Source organism: Protopterus annectens, chromosome 3.part0 (assembly GCF_019279795.1).
Source record: "Protopterus annectens isolate FY-2018-M chromosome 3.part0, PAN1.0, whole genome shotgun sequence".
NCBI lineage: Eukaryota > Metazoa > Chordata > Ceratodontiformes > Protopteridae > Protopterus > Protopterus annectens.
In genome coordinates, this window is record NC_056731.1 from 590,150,107 (window position 1) to 590,170,250 (window position 20,144).

At 36.7% G+C, this 20,144-nt stretch overlaps 1 protein-coding gene across 2 annotated transcripts in view; it reads right to left on the minus strand.

The window, feature by feature from the left end:
* STAC (SH3 and cysteine rich domain) overlaps positions 1 to 20,144 on the minus strand; it is a 1,460,498-nt gene that overhangs the window by 587,804 nt on the left and 852,550 nt on the right. For both annotated transcript variants that reach the window (XM_044064992.1, XM_044064993.1), the window contains exons 5-6: positions 7,426 to 7,507; positions 7,187 to 7,302 (exon numbers count right to left, since the gene is read on the minus strand). In XM_044064992.1, coding sequence (XP_043920927.1) covers positions 7,187 to 7,302; positions 7,426 to 7,507 — 198 coding nt within the window. The remainder of the gene's footprint in view (positions 1 to 7,186; positions 7,303 to 7,425; positions 7,508 to 20,144) is intronic.

A 20,144-nucleotide genomic window follows, 5' to 3' on the forward strand; every position in this document is an offset into this window, starting at 1 on the left:
GTGTGTGTGTGTGTGTGTGTGTGTGTGTGTGGCTGTGTGTGTGTGTGTGTGTGTGTGTGTGTGTGTGTGTGTGTGTGTGTGTGTGTGTGTGTGTGTGTGTGTGTGTGTGTGTGTGTGTGTGTGCATGCATGCGTACGTGTGTGCATCTTTGTGTGTCTGTTCGCTCATGTATGTGTGTGTTTATGCATGTGTGTGCAAGTACTCACTTTCTTCCATTTAAGGAAAAGGACAGTCTTGGTATGGAGGATGACTTCAGTAACAAAGGAGAACCTCAAAGAGACAAAAGGAGAGCAAATTATTATTATCATTTTTAATTTTTTGGGGTCTCCTCCCCAAAATGACTAACAAGCATCCCCCCACACAACCAAATGACCTATTCATTCCTCACAAAGGGGAGAAGCAACTGACCTATTCATTCTCCTGGTATTCATGTGTTGGGTATTGAAACTAGTTTGTTATCCACTAGAGGGTGAGAAACTTTGTTAATACTTTCTACTCAACGACCTGTGGCTTGCATGTTACACAATTAGCTGCTTTACCAGAAGGCACATCTATGCTCCCACAATGGTAAGTATCCTGGCCAAGGAGTGCATTGATTTGCAGCAGGTGATGCATCCACTGTTTTACAGGTGTAGCCAATACAGAACACCAAACCACCACTTTGTCCAGGATGGGTGAGATGGCATCATACACTCAGTCCCATCCTTCTCTGATGGTCACTCCAGCACCTTTGGCCCTAATCAAACACATCCTATAGGGAGTTACATACAGGTCTTTATCCCTCTACACCATGGGGTAGAAAGGGGAGCAAAGTTTTGTCAACAACTCGACCGAACTGGGTAGAAGATAGCAGCAGGATAAGTACGAGGGGGGGAGTGTTACCAGACATATCTAAGTAGGTGGTTAGTGTTGGTCTGCAAGGATCATTAGCAGGTTCCCTGATGGGAAGGAAGCTGATTGCAATGAGGGATATGTAATAGCTCATTATTATTATGGAGTGAAGCTTTATATTTGGAGCCAAGTAACGCTGCCCATAAAAGACAGAGGGTGGAAAGAGATGTAGGTTGGTGATCACACTGTAGATCTACAGTAATTGCCTGAGTTTCTCAAGACGTACTAAAGTCATTCCTTCAGCATCAAGTTGAAGTTATTAGGCAGATATGTTATTCTGTACTATTAATTTAAGTATAGAAGTCCATCAGGCTTAGAAGGCAATAGTGCTATTATGGAGATTGGTAACCAGTGGAAAATGGAAATTACAGTGATCTTCTGTCTAGATCATCAAGGCTGAATTACTACAATGCTTGGTATCCTTATCTGGTAAATTCGCATGCTGGGATTTCTCAGGGAGAGAGAAGATAGCTAAACGTATTTCCATCTCTGGTGGGTGATGGGCAAACTAGACTGTTGACCACTCTAAGAACAAGAATAGAATGTCAGATAATAGGATATGATACAAGTCTACTGTCCTGCACCTCAGCTGACTGGCTGTTATCTAATTTACAAAAACTGACAATACACCGACTTGATTTGGCAAAAAAATACATGACTCCAGCCATTTCCATCTTTCTCTCTCTTTTATTTTTCAGCAATGTGTACACTGTGTGTGTGTGTGTGTGTGTGTGTGTGTGTGTGTGTGTGTGTGTGTGTGTGTGTGTGTGTGTGCATGTGTGTGTTTCACAAGGAACAGCAGCTTTCTAACTCAGTACATCAAACTGAGCTCAAAAGATCAGGAATTAATATTTGGCTGAAATTAGCATTTTAAGAAATGAAGCTCTTGCACCCTTGCTATATCCATGCAAATCAATATGCTCACCTTGAGACTGACATATTTGTTTTTCTTTTTTTTTTTTGCTCACAATCAAGCATTTACCATTTTCTTCTGTTCATCAAATTCAGAAAACATCACCCATTTTGAAGCTTAGTGCTTCAGATTATCAGATTTAAGCCCTTTGACAGAACAATAATCTCCCATTAAGATATTCTTCTAGTAAGGGATCTGACCTTAGTGACAAGAACCTACACTTTGGTACTTTTCTGTATTATCTTTAAAAATTCTTAAACCAGTGAACAGTAAACAGAATCAGGAATTAATGCAGTGTGTTTATAAATCTGGTATGATTCTGGAATACTAGCTTGTAACTGGTACTGTTGCTTTCTTCAAAACTGCATGAATAAATACATATTATACCATGACCCCCCCAAAACGTGCACGCTGATTGGCCAGCGTGCCCGTTGTAAATCGAGTTATACTAATGGAAAAAGGTCCGGTCGCCTGGACTTTTTTCCATTAGTATAACTTTTAAACTGTCTGCTATGTTAAATGGGTTTAACATAGCGAGACAGCTTTAAAATAAGCAACAGAGATCTCCGTTGCTTATTTTAAGCTGTCTCGCCATGTTAAACCCATTTAACATAGCGAGACAGTTTTGTAACAACGGAGAAAGAAGATCTCTGTTGCTTTTTTTAGTGTTTCGCTATATTAAATGAGTTTAACAGCGAGACAGTTTTAAAATAAGCAACGGACATCTCCGTTGCTTATTTTAAACTGTCTCGCTATGTTAAACTCATTTAACATAGCAAACTAAAAAGCAACGGAGATCTTGCTTTCTCCGTTGCTTTTGCTCACAACTCTGATGTACTGCGCGGGCGCCAGTACATCAGAACTGCCGATGCCAGACATCTGCGGAAGGGCAGCAAACAGGCATTATACTCTGCCATTATTTAAGAAAAGTAATAGTTTCTTTTCTTAAATAATGTCATATAATAGCAATAACCCACTTCTGGGTGGGTAATGCTAAATTTACCCACGGTTGGCTTTGTTTGACTCGGGCCGCCTCGGGACCAAACCACGCCAACCGTGGGTAAATTTAGCATTACCCACACCCAGGCGTGGGTTATTGCTATACTCTCACACACACAAACACACACACATATATTATATATATATATATATATATATATATATATATATATATATATATGGGTTTGAAAACCTCCGTCCGACTCTCCGCAACACCACACCGACACCGTATTCACACCTAACGGTATTAACATGTGTCAGTCTAACATTATAAATACCCCTACCACACATGTTAATACCATAGGTGTAGGTAATTGTCGATTGTAGCTGCTGTCGTGTCGTGTTCGATTTCTGTTATATTTCAACTAGCGATGCGGTGCGGTTTTCGCAAAAGTGGTGCTGCAGGGTCAAGTTGTCGATGTAGTCAGTTGTCGTATGCGATATATGAACCCATATATATATATATATATATATATATATATATATATATATATATACATACATATATATATATATACATGCAGTGAATATAAAAGGTGTACATATCCCTGTTAAAATGCCAGGTTTTAGTGATATAAAAAAATGAGACCACAATAAATCATTTCAAAACTTTTCCCACCTTTAATGTGACCTATAACCTGTACAGTTCAACTGAAAAACAAACAAATCTGTTAGGGGAAAAATATAAAAAATAAAGAATGTACAATAAGCTGGTTGCATAAGGGTGCACACCATTAAACCAATACTTTGTTGAAGCACCTTTTGATTTAATTACAGCATTCAGTCTTCTTGGGTAGGAGTCTATCAGCATGGTACATCTTGAGATGGCAATATTTGCCCACTCTTCCTTGCAAAAGCGCTCCAAATCTGTCAGATTGCGAAGGCATCTCTCAATCACAGCCCTCTTCAGGTCACCCCACATATTTTCTATTGGAATTAGGTCTGGGCTCGTCTGGGTCATTCCAAAACTTTAATTTTCTTCTGGCGAAACTATTCTTTTGTTGATCTGGATGCATGCTTGGGGTCATTGTTCAGCTTTCTAGCAGATGCCTGAAGGTTTTGAGCTAAAAGTGACTGCTATTTGGAACTGTTCATAATTCCCTCCACCTTGACTAAAGCCCCAGTTCTAGCTGAAGAAAAACAACCCCAAAGCATGATACTGCCACTACCATGCTTCACCGTGGGAGTGGTATTCTTTTGGTGATGTGAAGTGTTGTTTTTGTGCCAAATGTACCTTTTGGAATTGAGGCCAGAGAGTTCAAACTTGGTCTCATCAGACCATAACTCATTTTCCCACATGCTTTTGGGGGACGACGTATTGTTTTGCAAATTTTAGTTGGGCCTGGATGTTTTTCTGTGTAAGAAAAGGCTTCCTTCTTGCAACCCTACGCTATAGTCCAGACATATGGATAATACATATCCAGCAGCTGGAGAGACCACAGAGGTACCTAACTAAGAGGATTACTGGCCTCAGACAGTTGCCCTATGCAGCACGATTGAAAAAGCTAAGACTGTTCTCTGTTGCATACCGCTTTCTCAGAGGCGATCTCTGTCTAACGTACAGAGCCATGTCCAACCCAGAATTGTTGAACATGCTCCATCTTAGCAAAACCAAATCTACTCGAGCTACACACTCTAGGGATATAAACCTCAACACAACAATGAATAGAACATGCTGGAGGGATAGATTCCCTTCACAGAGACTTCCCTTACTATGGAAGAGGGTCCCGATCTACATAAGACAGAGCCCCTCACTACAACTCTTCAAGAGGAACCTTGATGGGTGGATGGGTAACGGAAAGTTCACAATGGGGATCACACCAACAGCACTACTAGATAGGGGCCAAGGGTACTAGCTGCTAGTACAAGGGTCTAGGGAACTACTAAAGGGGCGATGAATACCGTACAACGTGGCTGTGCTAATATATGCCTTTGGGCAGATAGCCCAGTACCAACCTATGAACCTATACAGGAGATTGTTGTCACATGTAGTACACAACCAGTACTTGCCAGAAATTCCTGCAGCTCCTTCAGTGTTGCTGTAGGTCTCTTGGCAGCCTCCCTGACCAGTTTTCGTCTCGTCTTTTCATCAATTTTGGAGGGATGTCCAGTTCTTTGCAAAGTCACTGTTGTCCCATATTTTCTCCACTTTTTGATGACTGTCTTCACTATGTTCCATGTTAAATCCAATGCTGTGGACATTTTTTTGTACCCTTCTCCTGACTGATACCTTTCAACAATGAGATCCCTTTGATGCTTTGTAAGGTCTCTGCGAACCATGGCTTTTGCTGTAGCAGGCAACTGAGTAAATGTCAGGAAAATCCTGCTAGGACAATTTGGGGTTAACCAGAGTCTCTTTAATTGATGGCAGGTGTGTACCCAAGAAAACTGAATGCTGTAATTAAATCAAAAGGTGCTTCAACAAAGTATTAGTTTAAGGATGTGCACACTTATGCAACCAGCTTATTGTACGTTTTTTTATCTTTTATATTTTTCCCCTAACAGATTTGTTTGTTTTTCAATTGAACTGTACAGGTTATAGGTCACATTAAAGGTGGGAAAAGTTTTGAAATGATTTATTGTGGTCTCATTTTTTATATCACAAAAACTTGGCATTTTAACAGGGGTGTGTATACTTTTTATATCTACTGTATGTATATATATATATATATATATATATATATATATATATATACACACATATATACATACAGATAGATATAGATATCTAAATATATAAACATAGAAAGAGATCTATATCTGTAGCTCTCTCTCTCTCTCTATATATATATATATATATATATATATAAATACATAGAGAGATCTATATCTAATATGGGTCCCTGTAAGTTGATTGAGTTTTCAGAAATTCAAACTCCATATGCTCAAGATTATATAATCACGTTTTTGAAAACTCAGAGCTTTTGGATGGAGATCACAGTACAGTAAGGATTGGGAAATGTACCATTTGCCTCATTGTAGTGCAATCTCAGAGTTGATATATATAGTTTGCAGGGGGTGTGGGGAGTGCAGCAACATAAAAAGTAGATTTTTGTGTTTTTTTTTTTTTTTTTTATGTTTGAGTTTCTGGAAACCCAATCTTATGATCTCTTCAATATTTTTTTCGAGTTTCTGAATACACACACATTTTATACACACACATATATATATATATATATATATATATATATATATATATATATACAACTCCCTCTAAGTTTGTCAAACTATACTTTGGCTGATATCTGTTTAAGCAACACAATTTGGTCAATTAAACAGATGGTTGATAGGTGTGTGAGATCAGGAGATCAGCAATCAGGAGGTAGGGGAACATCCCCTTTCTAGGGACTATAGTTAAAACACATAATTAGCAAGTGGTGTGGGGTTGTACAGCTTGACTCCCCTACAAAAATGATGCTAAGAATTTATGAAATGTAATAGTTATAAAGAATTCCACTAAACAAAAAGTATATCACATAAACTTCATTATAAAAAAAGTTACTTCATTCCCTCCAGTCTCCACTGCTTACATCCTATGCCTTTTCATTATATCCACATATTTCAAACAAAGGACTGTTTCTCTAAGTGTGACTGCAGACTTTAAAAAAGGCAGATTGTTCATCACAAAGCAATCTTTACAGCAGTAACAGTAACAGTAAGAAGATTCTAGATCTCATATGTTATAAATCACAATAAAAGCAGTCAATATTAACTTCTCAGATGCTTTGTAAACAGCTTACATTACCTCAGTAACCATTTTAATCTAAATACTATAATAGTATTTTGTTCATCTAGCTCCTAACTTTCATATGAGACTAAGAAATTCTGTCTGTGCTGCTTAGTTAAGGCATTTAATTCTAACAATATAAATCAAATGCATATGTGCAAATATTAATATCTTTCTAGCTGTACTAAACAGAGCTCAATAATTAATGTTATTCTATTGCCTATTGTGTGAGATTTAATAAGAAATTGTTTAACAGCTTCTACTGAGCATGGTTTTGCAGTCATTATTGTAAATATGAGCAGGCAATGTTAGATGCCTGGAAACATCAGTAGGCTCCTAGAAAAATGTCTGGAGATGTTACCCGGAAACCTAATTGAATGAATTACCATAGTGTTCTTTAACATTTTCTTAACATGCACTTCAAGGATACTAGCAAATGTACTGCATGAATGGATTCATTTGCTGTGATCTATCAAAACTATGTGCTTTTCTGTGTTATCTGCTCATATATTCAGAGAAATGTTTGATATAAAGTAACTACTAATTTGAAAAAAAAATTACTAAAGCTTGTATCAGCAATGGTGCTACACCATACTATGTCCTTGAAATAAGGAAACAGAACATTACAAAGAAGATATAAATTAGAATATATTTACAGAGCTTCTATCAGGAGATTCTGATACACTTCCACATGATGTCTTCTTTGTTTTTTGAGCTAACGAGGTACCAAAACGAAGTGCTTCATACACAGGGTCAACTTTGCTACTACATGCTGTATCAAGAAACAAAGAGAAACAGAAAAGCAAGCTGTCAATTACCAGGAAAGCTTAAAGTAAGCATTGTTCATGCACTGAACACAAAGAAAAGAAACAAGCACACAGGAATTAATACCAACCAATAGGCATAACTTCCCTGATGCAGCCATATTGTTCCTGAATAAGCAATGGGGAACTATAATAACGCCTGAATCCTTTTGGCTGGAAGGAAAGAGAAAAACAGAGAAAATCTTAATGTCAGTTATTTAAAAAGTATGTGCCTACTGTTGTATTTTATACTTCTGCTGAAAATGTATGCATTTTATTTAATATCTGAAAAACAAACAAAAAAAAAAATAAATAAAAAAAACAGTTAAAAGATAAATGGTCCTGTTCAATAATGTATTTCAGTTTTGTAGCTTGAAATGAATAAATAACTTTAAAAAAACTTAGAAATATCTTCAAATAAACTGAATCAAATCATGAGTCTTAAACTTCACAGACTAGTCATATACATTTGTTTCTATGTATTTGTATTAACTCTACCACTTAGTTGAAAATATCGAAACAAAGGTAATTCATAAAGCTCGAGTCAGGTCTGGCATCCCAACTGTGACTAAGAGGGTGACAGGACTAACGAGAAACATAGGATTAGTCCAGATAAAATCATTTCAGTTAGCAGATGTAGTAAACTCTATCTCTTTCTGATGCCTTCCCTGTGGGAGGAATAAAGGCACCTTACTTGAGTTTCAAGACATTTATTCAGTTAAGCAGGTAAGTGGATGAGTGTTCTAGCCCAAGAAGACTTGACTAATCCTTTATACTCTTTTTCTAGTTATTTATTTGGAGATTGCGACATCCACACATATGAAAATATTTTTTTTACAGTAGTCATCTCTGCTATGCAAAGCACTTGAGTAAAATTCTATCCCATGGGGCCTGGTCATTTGGATTTTTTTTCAGAATTAAGAACTGCATGCCTCTTGTACTGATTCTTTAACAGCCTTTTAGCTGTTTTTTTATAACTTTCCATATCACTTTTTTGTAGGATTAATTAATGCCCTCATCCTTGTTGCTAAAGCTACTGTGAAATATTTTATATCTGAAAGGACAAATTAGTTAAATCTCAGATTAAAGAGACTAGGACAGGCAGTGTAGTTGTTCAGAAATTATGACCATCTTTGTGAGATGGGTAGATCTGTAGGTAGCAATGTTTTCTCAACATGCTCTAAGCTAAGATCAAGAGAATAAAAAATAAATTGCAAGAACATACAAAAGTCTAATTAATACGTATTTAATCTTATTCATTGCTTCTCATTAATTTCATTGCATTTCATTTTATTTTATTTTTTATATTGTCTATGCCAATGCATTTTAAAAATCCTTATTGATATAACTCATTTTATATTATTGTAAAGCTTTTCTCCCTAGATATCCACTGAAAATGGAAACCTCATCCAGTCAGACCATCCAAGTAAACAAATGCCAATAAATAAAATAAATAATAAATATAAGGTTGCACTATCCTTGCATCCTAATATTTCAATATATTTCAATATACTGAACATAACAGAAGTGTTTCTGCAATAAAACTAAAGAAGATATTCATACCAACAAGTATAGCTAAGAGTCACATTAGAAAACTGACTTAAATAGGGATATTTATCTATGTTCAGTTGTTAAATGGAGCAGAACACTTATCCCGGTAGACCATTTTCAGGTTAAGCATAGAAGAGTACAACAGACAGAAGATAATAAAGCTGAAATTGAGTGATACATACTTAAGTATGTTTTACAAGCAAACATTTAGCACAATAAGTAAAACCACAATTATAATATTTTTTGTTGTCTACAGAAAGCTTGGTATGAAGGGAACAATGATATCTTTAGTGAGAGGAATTCCTAATGCAGGGGAAACTGGTCAGCACTATGAAGTCTGTTCCTTGAGGTAAGTAGGGAGGGTGTTGTACCGGATTGTGATCTTAGGTTATAGGCAGTATATCTATATATAATTTGTTGATGAAAAAGGGGAAGGTTCGTAAGTATAAAAGCTTGTAAGTAGGGGGTGCCAGGAGTAAGATCCATCTTTTATTAATTAGAAGCCATTTTTCTTTTGAAGGACACTACAGTAGTGTTCTATTTGGGGACTCATACAGATGAATCTACAGATATTGTTAGCCGTGGTGTAGTAGAAGGTCAGACTTTTCCTGGAAGAAATGTTTATGATCAAGAGGGCCTATTTGAATTGTGTTATCAGAATCCATTTGCCTATGACTGTTTCAGCAATGGAGGGAGGAAGTGGAAGATATTTTTAGACTAAAAAAAAGTAGAAACTTGACTTCTGGTTTGGTGGTAGACATACAGAGTTGAAAGTTTAGGTTTAGATCAAGCCAGATATATAAGTTCATAGTAATGAATATCAAATACTGACACTATATCATTGTCAAATCTGCACGCTCTTTTACAAAGATGACATTTTCATAGTGTTATATGGTGGTCCATTTTTCTAAAATAATTTGCTCAGTCACAATTTCTAAAAATTAATAGAATTCAGTCTTAAAAGTGTAATAGTCTTAGAGTGACATACTTATCACATTTAAGTGATCCTTTTAAAAGTAACTCTTAAAATAGTTCACAATGAGCTAGTATGTTTGATAAATGTCATAAACCTCCAATGATAATTTATCCTCTACTAATTAATTCTTAGATGATTTTAAAGCCAAACAAAAATCACATTTCAGAAATCTACATGACAGAAACTAAAGGTGTAATATCAATAATCCATCATCTTGCCCAACATTCTTTAGTTACAGGATTTTTTTTAATAATGTGAGGAATTGCTAATAAGGCAAATCATTTCTGGAAAAAGTTGAAACAGACTGCTTAAAAGAAACAGATTGGTCACCCTTAAAAATGTTGCCACTTGATAATGCCATTGATTACTTTAATGAAACCTTCCTGAACCTACTCAACAATCTCGCATGCCTAAAGACTAAAAGAGTCAAAGCTTCAAACTCCCCTTGGCTATTTAAAGAAACTAAACAAACCATGCACCTAAGAGATAAGAAGTGGAAACAATACCAAGAAAAAAAATAAATCACCTACTGTCCTAACAGAAGTTAAACAACTCTGTAACACTGTAAAAAAGTTAATAATCAGATATCGCAAAACATACTATAGTAAGCTTCTATCTGAACATTTTTCCAACCCAAGAAAATTCTGGAACTCTATCTCCTCCCTCCTCTATCCTGGCAACAAGGATAACCCATGCCCAAACCCAAATTATACTGACCAAGAAACAGCCTCTCTGTTTAACACCTTATTCATAGAATCCATAGCTAGTCTCACTAACAGCTTCTCGTGTTACTCTCCACATACCCCCCACCAATCCCTGTTCCTCTCCCTCTAATCCAACTGCTCCTACCCTTACTTTTAACCTCTCTCCTGTTTCTACAAACAAAATTAAAAGAACTCCTCTATCTTAAACCATGCTCCTCTCCCCAGATAACTTACCCGCATCCTTCCTCAAACTATCCACAGACAACATTGCCTACCCCATGTCTGTCATAATAAACAGATCCATCCAAGAATCATACGTCCCCTCACTCTGGAGACATGTTTTCATCATTCCACTCCATAAAGGGAGTAAAAGCACTGACACTTCTAATATTTGGCCGATAGCCATTCTTTCCCCACTATCAAAAATCATGGAGAAATGTATTCAATCCCAAATGATGTCATATCTGACTCAAAACAATCTACTAACCCCTACACAACATGGTTTCCTTCCCGGTCATAGTACCATCACTTCCCTCCTCTCCTTCCTGGACTCTATCAACTTTGCACGTGACTCTGGCAAAATCGTTTCTACCCTGTTCCTACACCTCTCCAAAGCCTTTGATACTGTATCCAACTCCATACTCTTATCTCAACTCTCCTCTCTCAACCTCTCCCCTCCCACCATTGCCTGGTTCACTAGCTACCTTGCTGAAAGACAGCAAGCCGTTAAATGGAAAAACTCAATCTCTTTCTTTCTACACATCCCTATCGGCGTACCCTAGGGTTCTCTCCTCTGCCCCCTTCTGTTTAACATTTTCATGAATAATTTCCACCAGTCTATCTCTGATACTACACTAATCCAATATGCTGACGATTCAGCTATCATTTATTCAGCAGACACCCCCTCTAATCTAATCCTCAAAACTCAGCTTTCTCCAATACTGACCTCACCTTAAATGCCACTAAAACAAAACTAATGATCTTCTCCCCATCCAAAAACACCAGTATAGACAAAAACTCATTTACAGTAACTACCCAGAATAACAGCCCCATAGAAATTGTATCACATACTAAACTGTTAGGTGTCATAATTGATGTAAATCTAAAATTTGGCACCCATATCCAAACTAACATCAAGAAAACTCACCAAAATGAGGTCTCCTGTATAGACACAATCGGTACCTTACTTCCAACACCAGACAAACCCTAAACTCTATTTACCTTCTACCCTCACTTATGTACGGTGCTTCCCTGTTCACTAATCTTCAGCTTGGCTTACAAGCCAAGCTGGAAACCTGTTACAATAAAATCCCCAAATTTGTTTCTGGGTTTAATATATGCTCTTTCAAAAGACGGTAGACATGTATGTCATGAATTCTGCTGTTCTAAATACATCCACTCTAAAGTGAAAAGTTTCAGCTTAACTGGTATTCCAGAAATCCATGTGTCTAATTTAGGAGCTTGCTTTCAGCTGTGTTGAATGTACAATTTTATGAAACGAAATGTAACCACTGTGACCCATCATGTCTCTCAATGCCCTGATGGTGAAATGCTGCAAAGACTTTGAAGGAAATACCCAGAAATGAAAGTGGAGACTCTAAAAGCAATTCATTTCAGTACAATAGTACTCCTAAGGTGGTCTTGTCACCAGTAAAAATTCTTATCAAGACTGAGATCCACATTTAACTTGCTTTTGCCCAAACTAAAACCAAAAATCCAGAGAAGCAGTGGGTTGAAAAGAAATGGTATTGATACATATAGAAAGCTGAAAATTTGTAATTTGAGAGATTAAGTCTAGGTGAATAACTGCAGTTACAGTTCTAGATGCACTCCTGACATTAAGGAGTTTTTGGGGGTCTATTAATTTCACTAACATCATTGGTCATGGTTTATCTGTTAGATTTAGGCACAAAATCTTACTCAGCAGCACAAAATCTATAACGTTTGCTGTGAGAGATAAATGATATGCTTGTAAAACAGCTAAAAAGACTGTACCTTGGATGAGTAGTGATCAAGCAGAACCCTTACAGGCACCTACTGTGACAAACAACATACATTTTTAAGAATCTTCAAATTTGTCTCAACACCCTACCCAGACATTCTGCTACTGAAAAGCATCAGCTTACCTACATAAATGATTATGGTAGATAGTGTTTAAACATCTCCCCAGGAAACAGCATCTGGTTTCATTAAATGCCTAACCAATCAAGTCTAACCAGACGTTCTTAGTTACAAAATTGCAGTGAAATAATATAGCAATAACCCACGCCTGGGTGTGGGTAATGCTGGATTTACCCACGGTTGGTGTGGTTTGGTCATGTGGGCGAAGCCTGAGTGGCCAAACAAAGCCAACCGTGGGTAAATCCAGCATTACCCACACCCAGAAGTGGGTTATTGCTGTTATAAAATGACATTATTTAAGAAAAAAAAATAATTACTTTTCTTAAATAATGGCATTGTATAATGCCTCCTTGCTGCCCTTCCGCAGCTGTCTGGTATTCTGCAGCAGTTCTGATGTACTGCGCATGCCTACGCAGTACATCAGAGCTGTGGGCAAAAGCAACGGAGAAAGCAAGATGTCCGTTGCTATTTAAAAACTGTTACACTATGTTAAATGAGTTTAACATAGCGAGACAGCTTTTAAAAAAGCAACAGAGAATATCCGTTGCTTTTTTAAAGCTGTCTCGCTATGTTAAACACATTTAACATAGCGAGACAGTTTTGAAAAAAGCAACGGAGAAAGCAAGATCTCCGTTGCTTTTTAAAAACTGTTTCGCTATGTTAAATGAGTTTAACATAGCAAGACAGCTTTTAAAAAAACAACAGAGAATCTCTGTTGCTTTTTTAAAGCTGTCTCGCTATGTTAAACTCATTTAACATAGCGAGACAGTGTGAAGCAACAGAGATCTTGCATTCTCCGTTGCTGTAAAAAAACGAGTTATAGTAATGGAAAAAGTCTGGGCGACCAGACCTTTTTCCATTACTATAACTCTGATTTACAAACGCTGACCAATCAGCATGCACGTTTTTGAATATTTAATGGGGTGTCGTTGTATAATGACAGTTAATCTAATATTTTTTGCTTTGGGAATGCTGTAGAGTGCAAAACATGGGTTAAAGTTTTGTAATTAAGTCACCTTGCAGTTAATTCTAGTAAAGATATCAAGGGGGAGAGAACATATTCACTCCCAACAACTGAGAGTTCCAATTCCGCAAACATTTAACTGAAAGGTAACATGCCTATGGAGGTCAGTTAGACCTGACAAATAATGGGGAGCTTTGTAATGAAGTATTACTCTTCTTGCAATTGTGATTTCAGAAGAGTAATGAAGCTGTAGAGATAGAAAGAAGTAAAGAGAAATATAAGAGTATGTCATATAAGGATAAGAAAGAACTATCAATTAGAGTAGTGCCGGCAAACAAGAAATTATCTCTAATACTATGAAATAAGCACTTACAATCAATTAGGACTTTTGCAATAGCAATTAGCTGCTATTAGCAACTAGCTGTCAATTAGAAACTGTGTAGATTTAAATTGTAATTAAGATTTTGTCCCTGGGGAGCACATCTCATAGGTCGACAGCAGCTGGGCCTTTCCTGGTGCCCCATGTCAGAATACCTTACCATTCCCTTATCTCCCTTTCTTTCATCCTTAAAATATTTTTTTCCACCTAGTATCTGCCTATACACTGTTCAAAGCACCTCAGTTAGTCAGTATGTGCTGGCCTGGCATCCATCCTAGCTACTGATTTTACACACTTAAAGTCCTCATCTATAACTCCCTACTCTCTAGCCTTTTTCCTTCTATTCCACACTGCCTCCTTAATTTTCCTGTTTTCACTGCTGACTTTGAAAAAAAAAACTGTTTGCCTCAGTACAACCCTCTTCTTCCTTTACTCTGTAAGTTTTGTTACTTAACATAGCCTACCTGCTGATTATTTTTTGTAATTCAACTATATCCTAGAGCTACCCTCACTATCCCTACTTTTATCTCATCCGGGCCACACCCACCTTATTCCTCCCACCAATCACTACCACACCCTACCAACACTGATCCACTTGGAACCTCCCACACCCACCAATCTAATTACTTTATCTTTATCATTAGCTTCCACTAATAGAGCACCTCAACCCCACCCCTATGCCATCCTATTCCTCTCCCTCTGTCACTATATTCATATCTGCCTACCTCTCACTCCCATAACCATACAAAACATATACTATCCCATACTAACTTCTCACAATATGTTTCTAGTACACATAGCCTCCTTACTCATGTCATCATCTCTATCACTCCTTACATCTTACTACACACAACTACAAGAACCTCCTCCTTACTATAATACAGCTCCCATTTTTAACAGCACCGGACTACACCACTTTAGTATCTCTTTTACTATATTCAATTCTTGCACCACTGACTTTGCCCCTTTCACACTACTACCTCATCAACAATACCCTTCACCCTCCCAACAATATCACAGGAACATCACAAAATTCTTGAAAATTGTTTCTACATAGCCTCCAAGCTATCTTGCTGTGGAGACATACATCCAAATCCTGGACCACCAACCCTTTTAAACACTCCCTCCACCCAAATTCCCAAACACCCCATCAACTTACTTCATCTCCCAAGAAAAGCATCTGACCTACTCCTATTTAACATTAATATTAGAAGCATCACAAATAAGATTCATGACCTGCATGCCTATCTCCCTCTCTCTCTATACATTCCGAACGTAGTTGTTATAGGAGACATGGCTTAAAACCCCCACACATAACCGATAATGAAATTATACCACCAGGATACAATATTCTAAGGAAGGACATGACAGATTAAAAAGGAGAAGGCATTGCTTTACTTTATAAAATTCATCTCACAGTTGTGACTTTAAATATAAAACTCCCTAACCTAGACAAAGAAGAAATATTTCTTGTGCAATTAAAACTCAACTCTAGCAAGCTAAAACACACAGTTGGATGTTATATACCACCCAGAAACAATATAGCCACCATTGAAAACCTACCCCATTGGTCTTCCACATCACTCCTACAGGAAACCATTATCCTGGGAGATTTTAACATAGACTGGCTCACATGCAACTCTCATGCTCCCACTAACCATATCAACCTTCATGGTTTTACTCAAACCATCCAACCCCCTACCAGAATTAACTAGGCCACCAACAGAGAATCAAACCTTGACTGGATGCTAACTAACACACCACTCCACCCCTCTAACGTAGCTTGCATCCCTGATGGACTAAGTGACCATTTAATAACCTTTCGCCTTAAAAAGCATTCCCATTGCAATAAAGGAACTACCTACCAACTAATCAGGAATAAAAAAAACCTTAACCTCAATGACTTTATCACTGACCTAAAAAAATGTAATTGGACTCCATTAAAATATCTTTACATAAATGAGGCCGTAAAACACTTTAACTCTACCTTTCTAAACATCCTGAACCTACATGCCCCTCCCAGAACCATCAGAATCAAAGCTAACAGTGCACCTTGGTTAAGTAAAGAAACCAGATCCCTCCTCAAAACCAGGGACAAAGTCTGGGACCACTGACACAAAGTCAAATCCCAAGCCACTAAACAAACCTATCACAACCTCAGAAATAAAGCTAAACAACTAGTAAAACATGACAAAACAATCCACTACCACAATCAACAAATAATCCATAAGAATAACCCTGAAAAGTTCTGGACAGCCATAAACAAAATTCACTTGCCAGGTAAAAACTGTACTCCCACCCCTACCACAAATAACACATCAGAGACCATAGTCTCACAATTTAACAAATTCTTTCCTAGCACCATTTTTACTCTAGCTAATCAAAACATCTCCAACACTCAAGTAGAAACCTGTAAATCACATAGTAGCAACAACTCATTCTACCTCCAACCTGTCCCCACCGATAAGATTAGAAAATATTTACAAAAACTCAAGCCCACAACTCTAGCTTCAGACAAATTACCAGCAGAATTTCTACAAATAGCAGCAGATGTCATTGCCCTCCCAATATCCATCGTATTAACAGATCCATAACTGAAGCCTTTGTCCCCAAAATATGGAAAATATCTCATATCATCCCTCTTCATAAAAGAGGGAAATTTACAGAATTTACAAACTCCTGTCCAATAGCTATCTTATCCCCTATAGCCAAACTCCTGGAGAGATGTATACATACTCAAATTATGGACTATTTGCACACCCACAATCTCCTATTGCCCACCCAACATGGCTTTTTTCCCTTTCACAGTACCACCACAGCTCTTATGTCCTTCACCAATATAGTAAACAACCACAGAAACATCAGCAACTTTGTATCAGCCACCTTCATCGATCTGTCAAAAGCTTTTGACATGGTTAGACATAATACATTTATTAAAACTCTGACATAGATCTTAGTGAATCTTCCTTAGCTTGGTTCCAAAGTTACCTGGCAGCATGAACTCTCACCACTGCTTCCTGTCACACTCAGAGTACCACAAGGCTCCATTCTAGGCCCCTTAATACTCTCTCTTTAAACAAACAACCTCCATAATTCCACTCTACATGCATCTTTCATACAATATGCAGATGATTCCACATTAATTTGTTCAGCATATTCTATAAATGAACTCCAGTCACTTATCCAGCTTTCTTTCCTATCAGCTGAATCATTTCTGTCCAACATCCAACTTATTTTGAATCCAAGTAAAACAAAACTACTTCTCTTTAAACCTACTAGATCCACCTCCTTAGACCCCTCCTTCAATATCATGTCCAGTAATAAAACTATCATTTCTCCCATAGCACACACAAAACTTCTTGGTGTTGAGATTGACAATAATTTCAAATTTGATATCCACGCAGCCCACACTATTAAGAAAGTACATAAAAAACTGGGTATCCTCTGTAGAAATAGACAGTTTCTTACTAAATGCACAAAAATCACATTATCACATACCCATCTCATCTCCACCCTACTCTACGCCTACCCTATCTTTATTAATCTCAAAAAGACTGATTTAACAAAATCAGAAACCTGCTACAATAAAATTGACAGGTTTTCATTGGACTCCCCATACAAAACACACCACTGCACAGCTTTAAAGCAACCTAACTGGATAGAATTTCCCAATCTCTTGCAGCGCAATCAACTTATGCTATCTCATAAAATTCTGCATCATCCTCAGAAACCTCCATCACTGCAAAACCTACTTCAACCTTACACTAATAAAAGAATCCTCCGCTCTAACAATAAATTCCTTCTTGAAGTTACTAAATCTCTACAACAGAGCAGGTGAATCTCTCTTTTTTAATTTTGTCTCTAAAATATGGAACTCCTTACTACCTCACATAACCTCCATACTATCAATATCCTTGCTTAAAAAATCACTAAGAACTCACTTTACACCTACTTGGCTCTGCTCTTGTACTTATCCACAATAGTCCTACCATCAACTTCACTATCCTACTCTATCTATGATAGACAATAGATCATGTCTTTATTAAAAATAAAAGTATGACTCCCATATATCATTACTTGTCTTATCAAACTAACTTGTATATCTGCATGTACCATTATTGCATATTTGCAAATACTTACAAATGATGGAGTCTTCCAAAATGTTCATAACTATTGTATATTCTCACTTGCATTAGTTTGTTAACACCTTTATTATGTATAACTTTATCATCTTTTTTACTTTATTGTTTTTGTGTGGAGCTTTACTCCCCGTGCCTCCACTGAAAATGGACGTGTCCAGTGGACTTTCCCGGTTAACAAAGATAAAATGAAAAATAAATAAATAAAAATAATAAATTATGAGCAGATTTCAATCACTAAGATTTAACATATTTAATATATTTCAAGCATCTTACTTACTATACAAGAGATGCACAGCAGGTGTAAATGCTGAAAATCACTACTTGTCACACCAGAGGTAAACACTAAGATACACATATGTCTGAAAATTAATATGCAAGGATTCTAATGTATTGCTTTTGCTATGTTATGTAAATAGAATTTTAATTTCAATTATTTAAATGGATTCTCTGCTGCCTACCATTAATGCTATGTGGGCTTTTAAACAACTAAACCATTTGAATCTTGCTGTATAAACTGCATAGATATTAGACCAGAGTCATTAACACCTACACTAAGTGTACCCTAAGTGTACACGACCTGTATTCAAGAACATCCCTGCCACATGTTTTGGGCTTTCTATTGACTCAGAAAGATTACACTAAGTGTACATGCATGTAATCTACACTTAGTGGAAACCTTTATGAATCCATCTTGATATTTAAGGCCATAAGAAAATCAGTATTAGAAGTAAAATTAGGAGGAAGAAGGTGTGAGTTATGCTAGTGTTGTCTGTTCACTCAGACTGGTGCACACTTAGCGTAGGCATTCATGAATCCCATTTCTGTGATGATATTATAAAATGGATAAATGACCACCTCTGAAATGAATTTATTCAGGTTCTTTGAGAGATTAACTTTTCCTCCCTTAGGATCTCACAAACTGTGCATTGATGATGTACACATTAATTAGCACATGCTTTTAACTATACATCTATGAATCCTAGCCTTCAAGCAGTAATTATACTGTTCATCATTTTATCTTTATTATTTGCTCTGTTAATTTTTTCATTTTAATATATATTTTTTTCATTTTTCATTTTAATATGCTCATTTTTCATGTTAACTTTCCTTTCCTTAGCTCTTGGATGAAATTGGTGTTTGAATCATTTCATTCTTCTGATTAAGAAATGCAATATAAAGAAATTAAATCAATAAACATAATATATTTTATTAACTATATACATATAGTTGACACTGTAAAGGTTTCAGGAACTTGGTAAGATTATTAAGACTTTTATAAAACAAAAGATGTGATTAACTGTGGTTTCATAAGGAAAATATGAGATAGAAATAACTTTGTATATGATGATGAAAACCCAAAAGAGTCAAATTTCCTCACTTAGTACAAATCCAGGGATGTATAATAAAGCAAATTTAACCTAGACAGATGTCTGGGAAATGCAGACTTTCACAGGCATGAAAACACCTTCATTTGCTAGTAATATGGGCATAGTTATAAGTGCCAGACCTCAGATTTCCCTCTCGATTTTTAACATTTACTTGAAAGAGCCAGGAATCAGTCCAAGAGAGTACCATATATCAATAAAACAAAAGCTCCCCGGCCTCTGTGTGATACATGTCAGTAAGCATCAACATCTTTTTACCTTTCTCCATGTCTAACACACCAAATCACTAATACAATAAGAAGAAGAATGACCAAGGGATCCATAGGAATCCATAAACGTTGTTGTCCCTGCAATTCCCTAAGAAGCCAAAAAGAGACGATTCTCCGTAAAACTGTAGACTGATATTGTGCAACTTCTTGAAGCTACATATATTCTGACATAAATTAAAGTGTATATAAACTTGTTTGAAGAGCAATACAAAATATCTCATACCCTTAGTTATAAAAGTAATGTGCAAGTTTAGAGTGAGCTGATTTCAACCCAAAAGAACAAGGAAGCCCTTCACAAGAAATAAGCACATGCACCAATC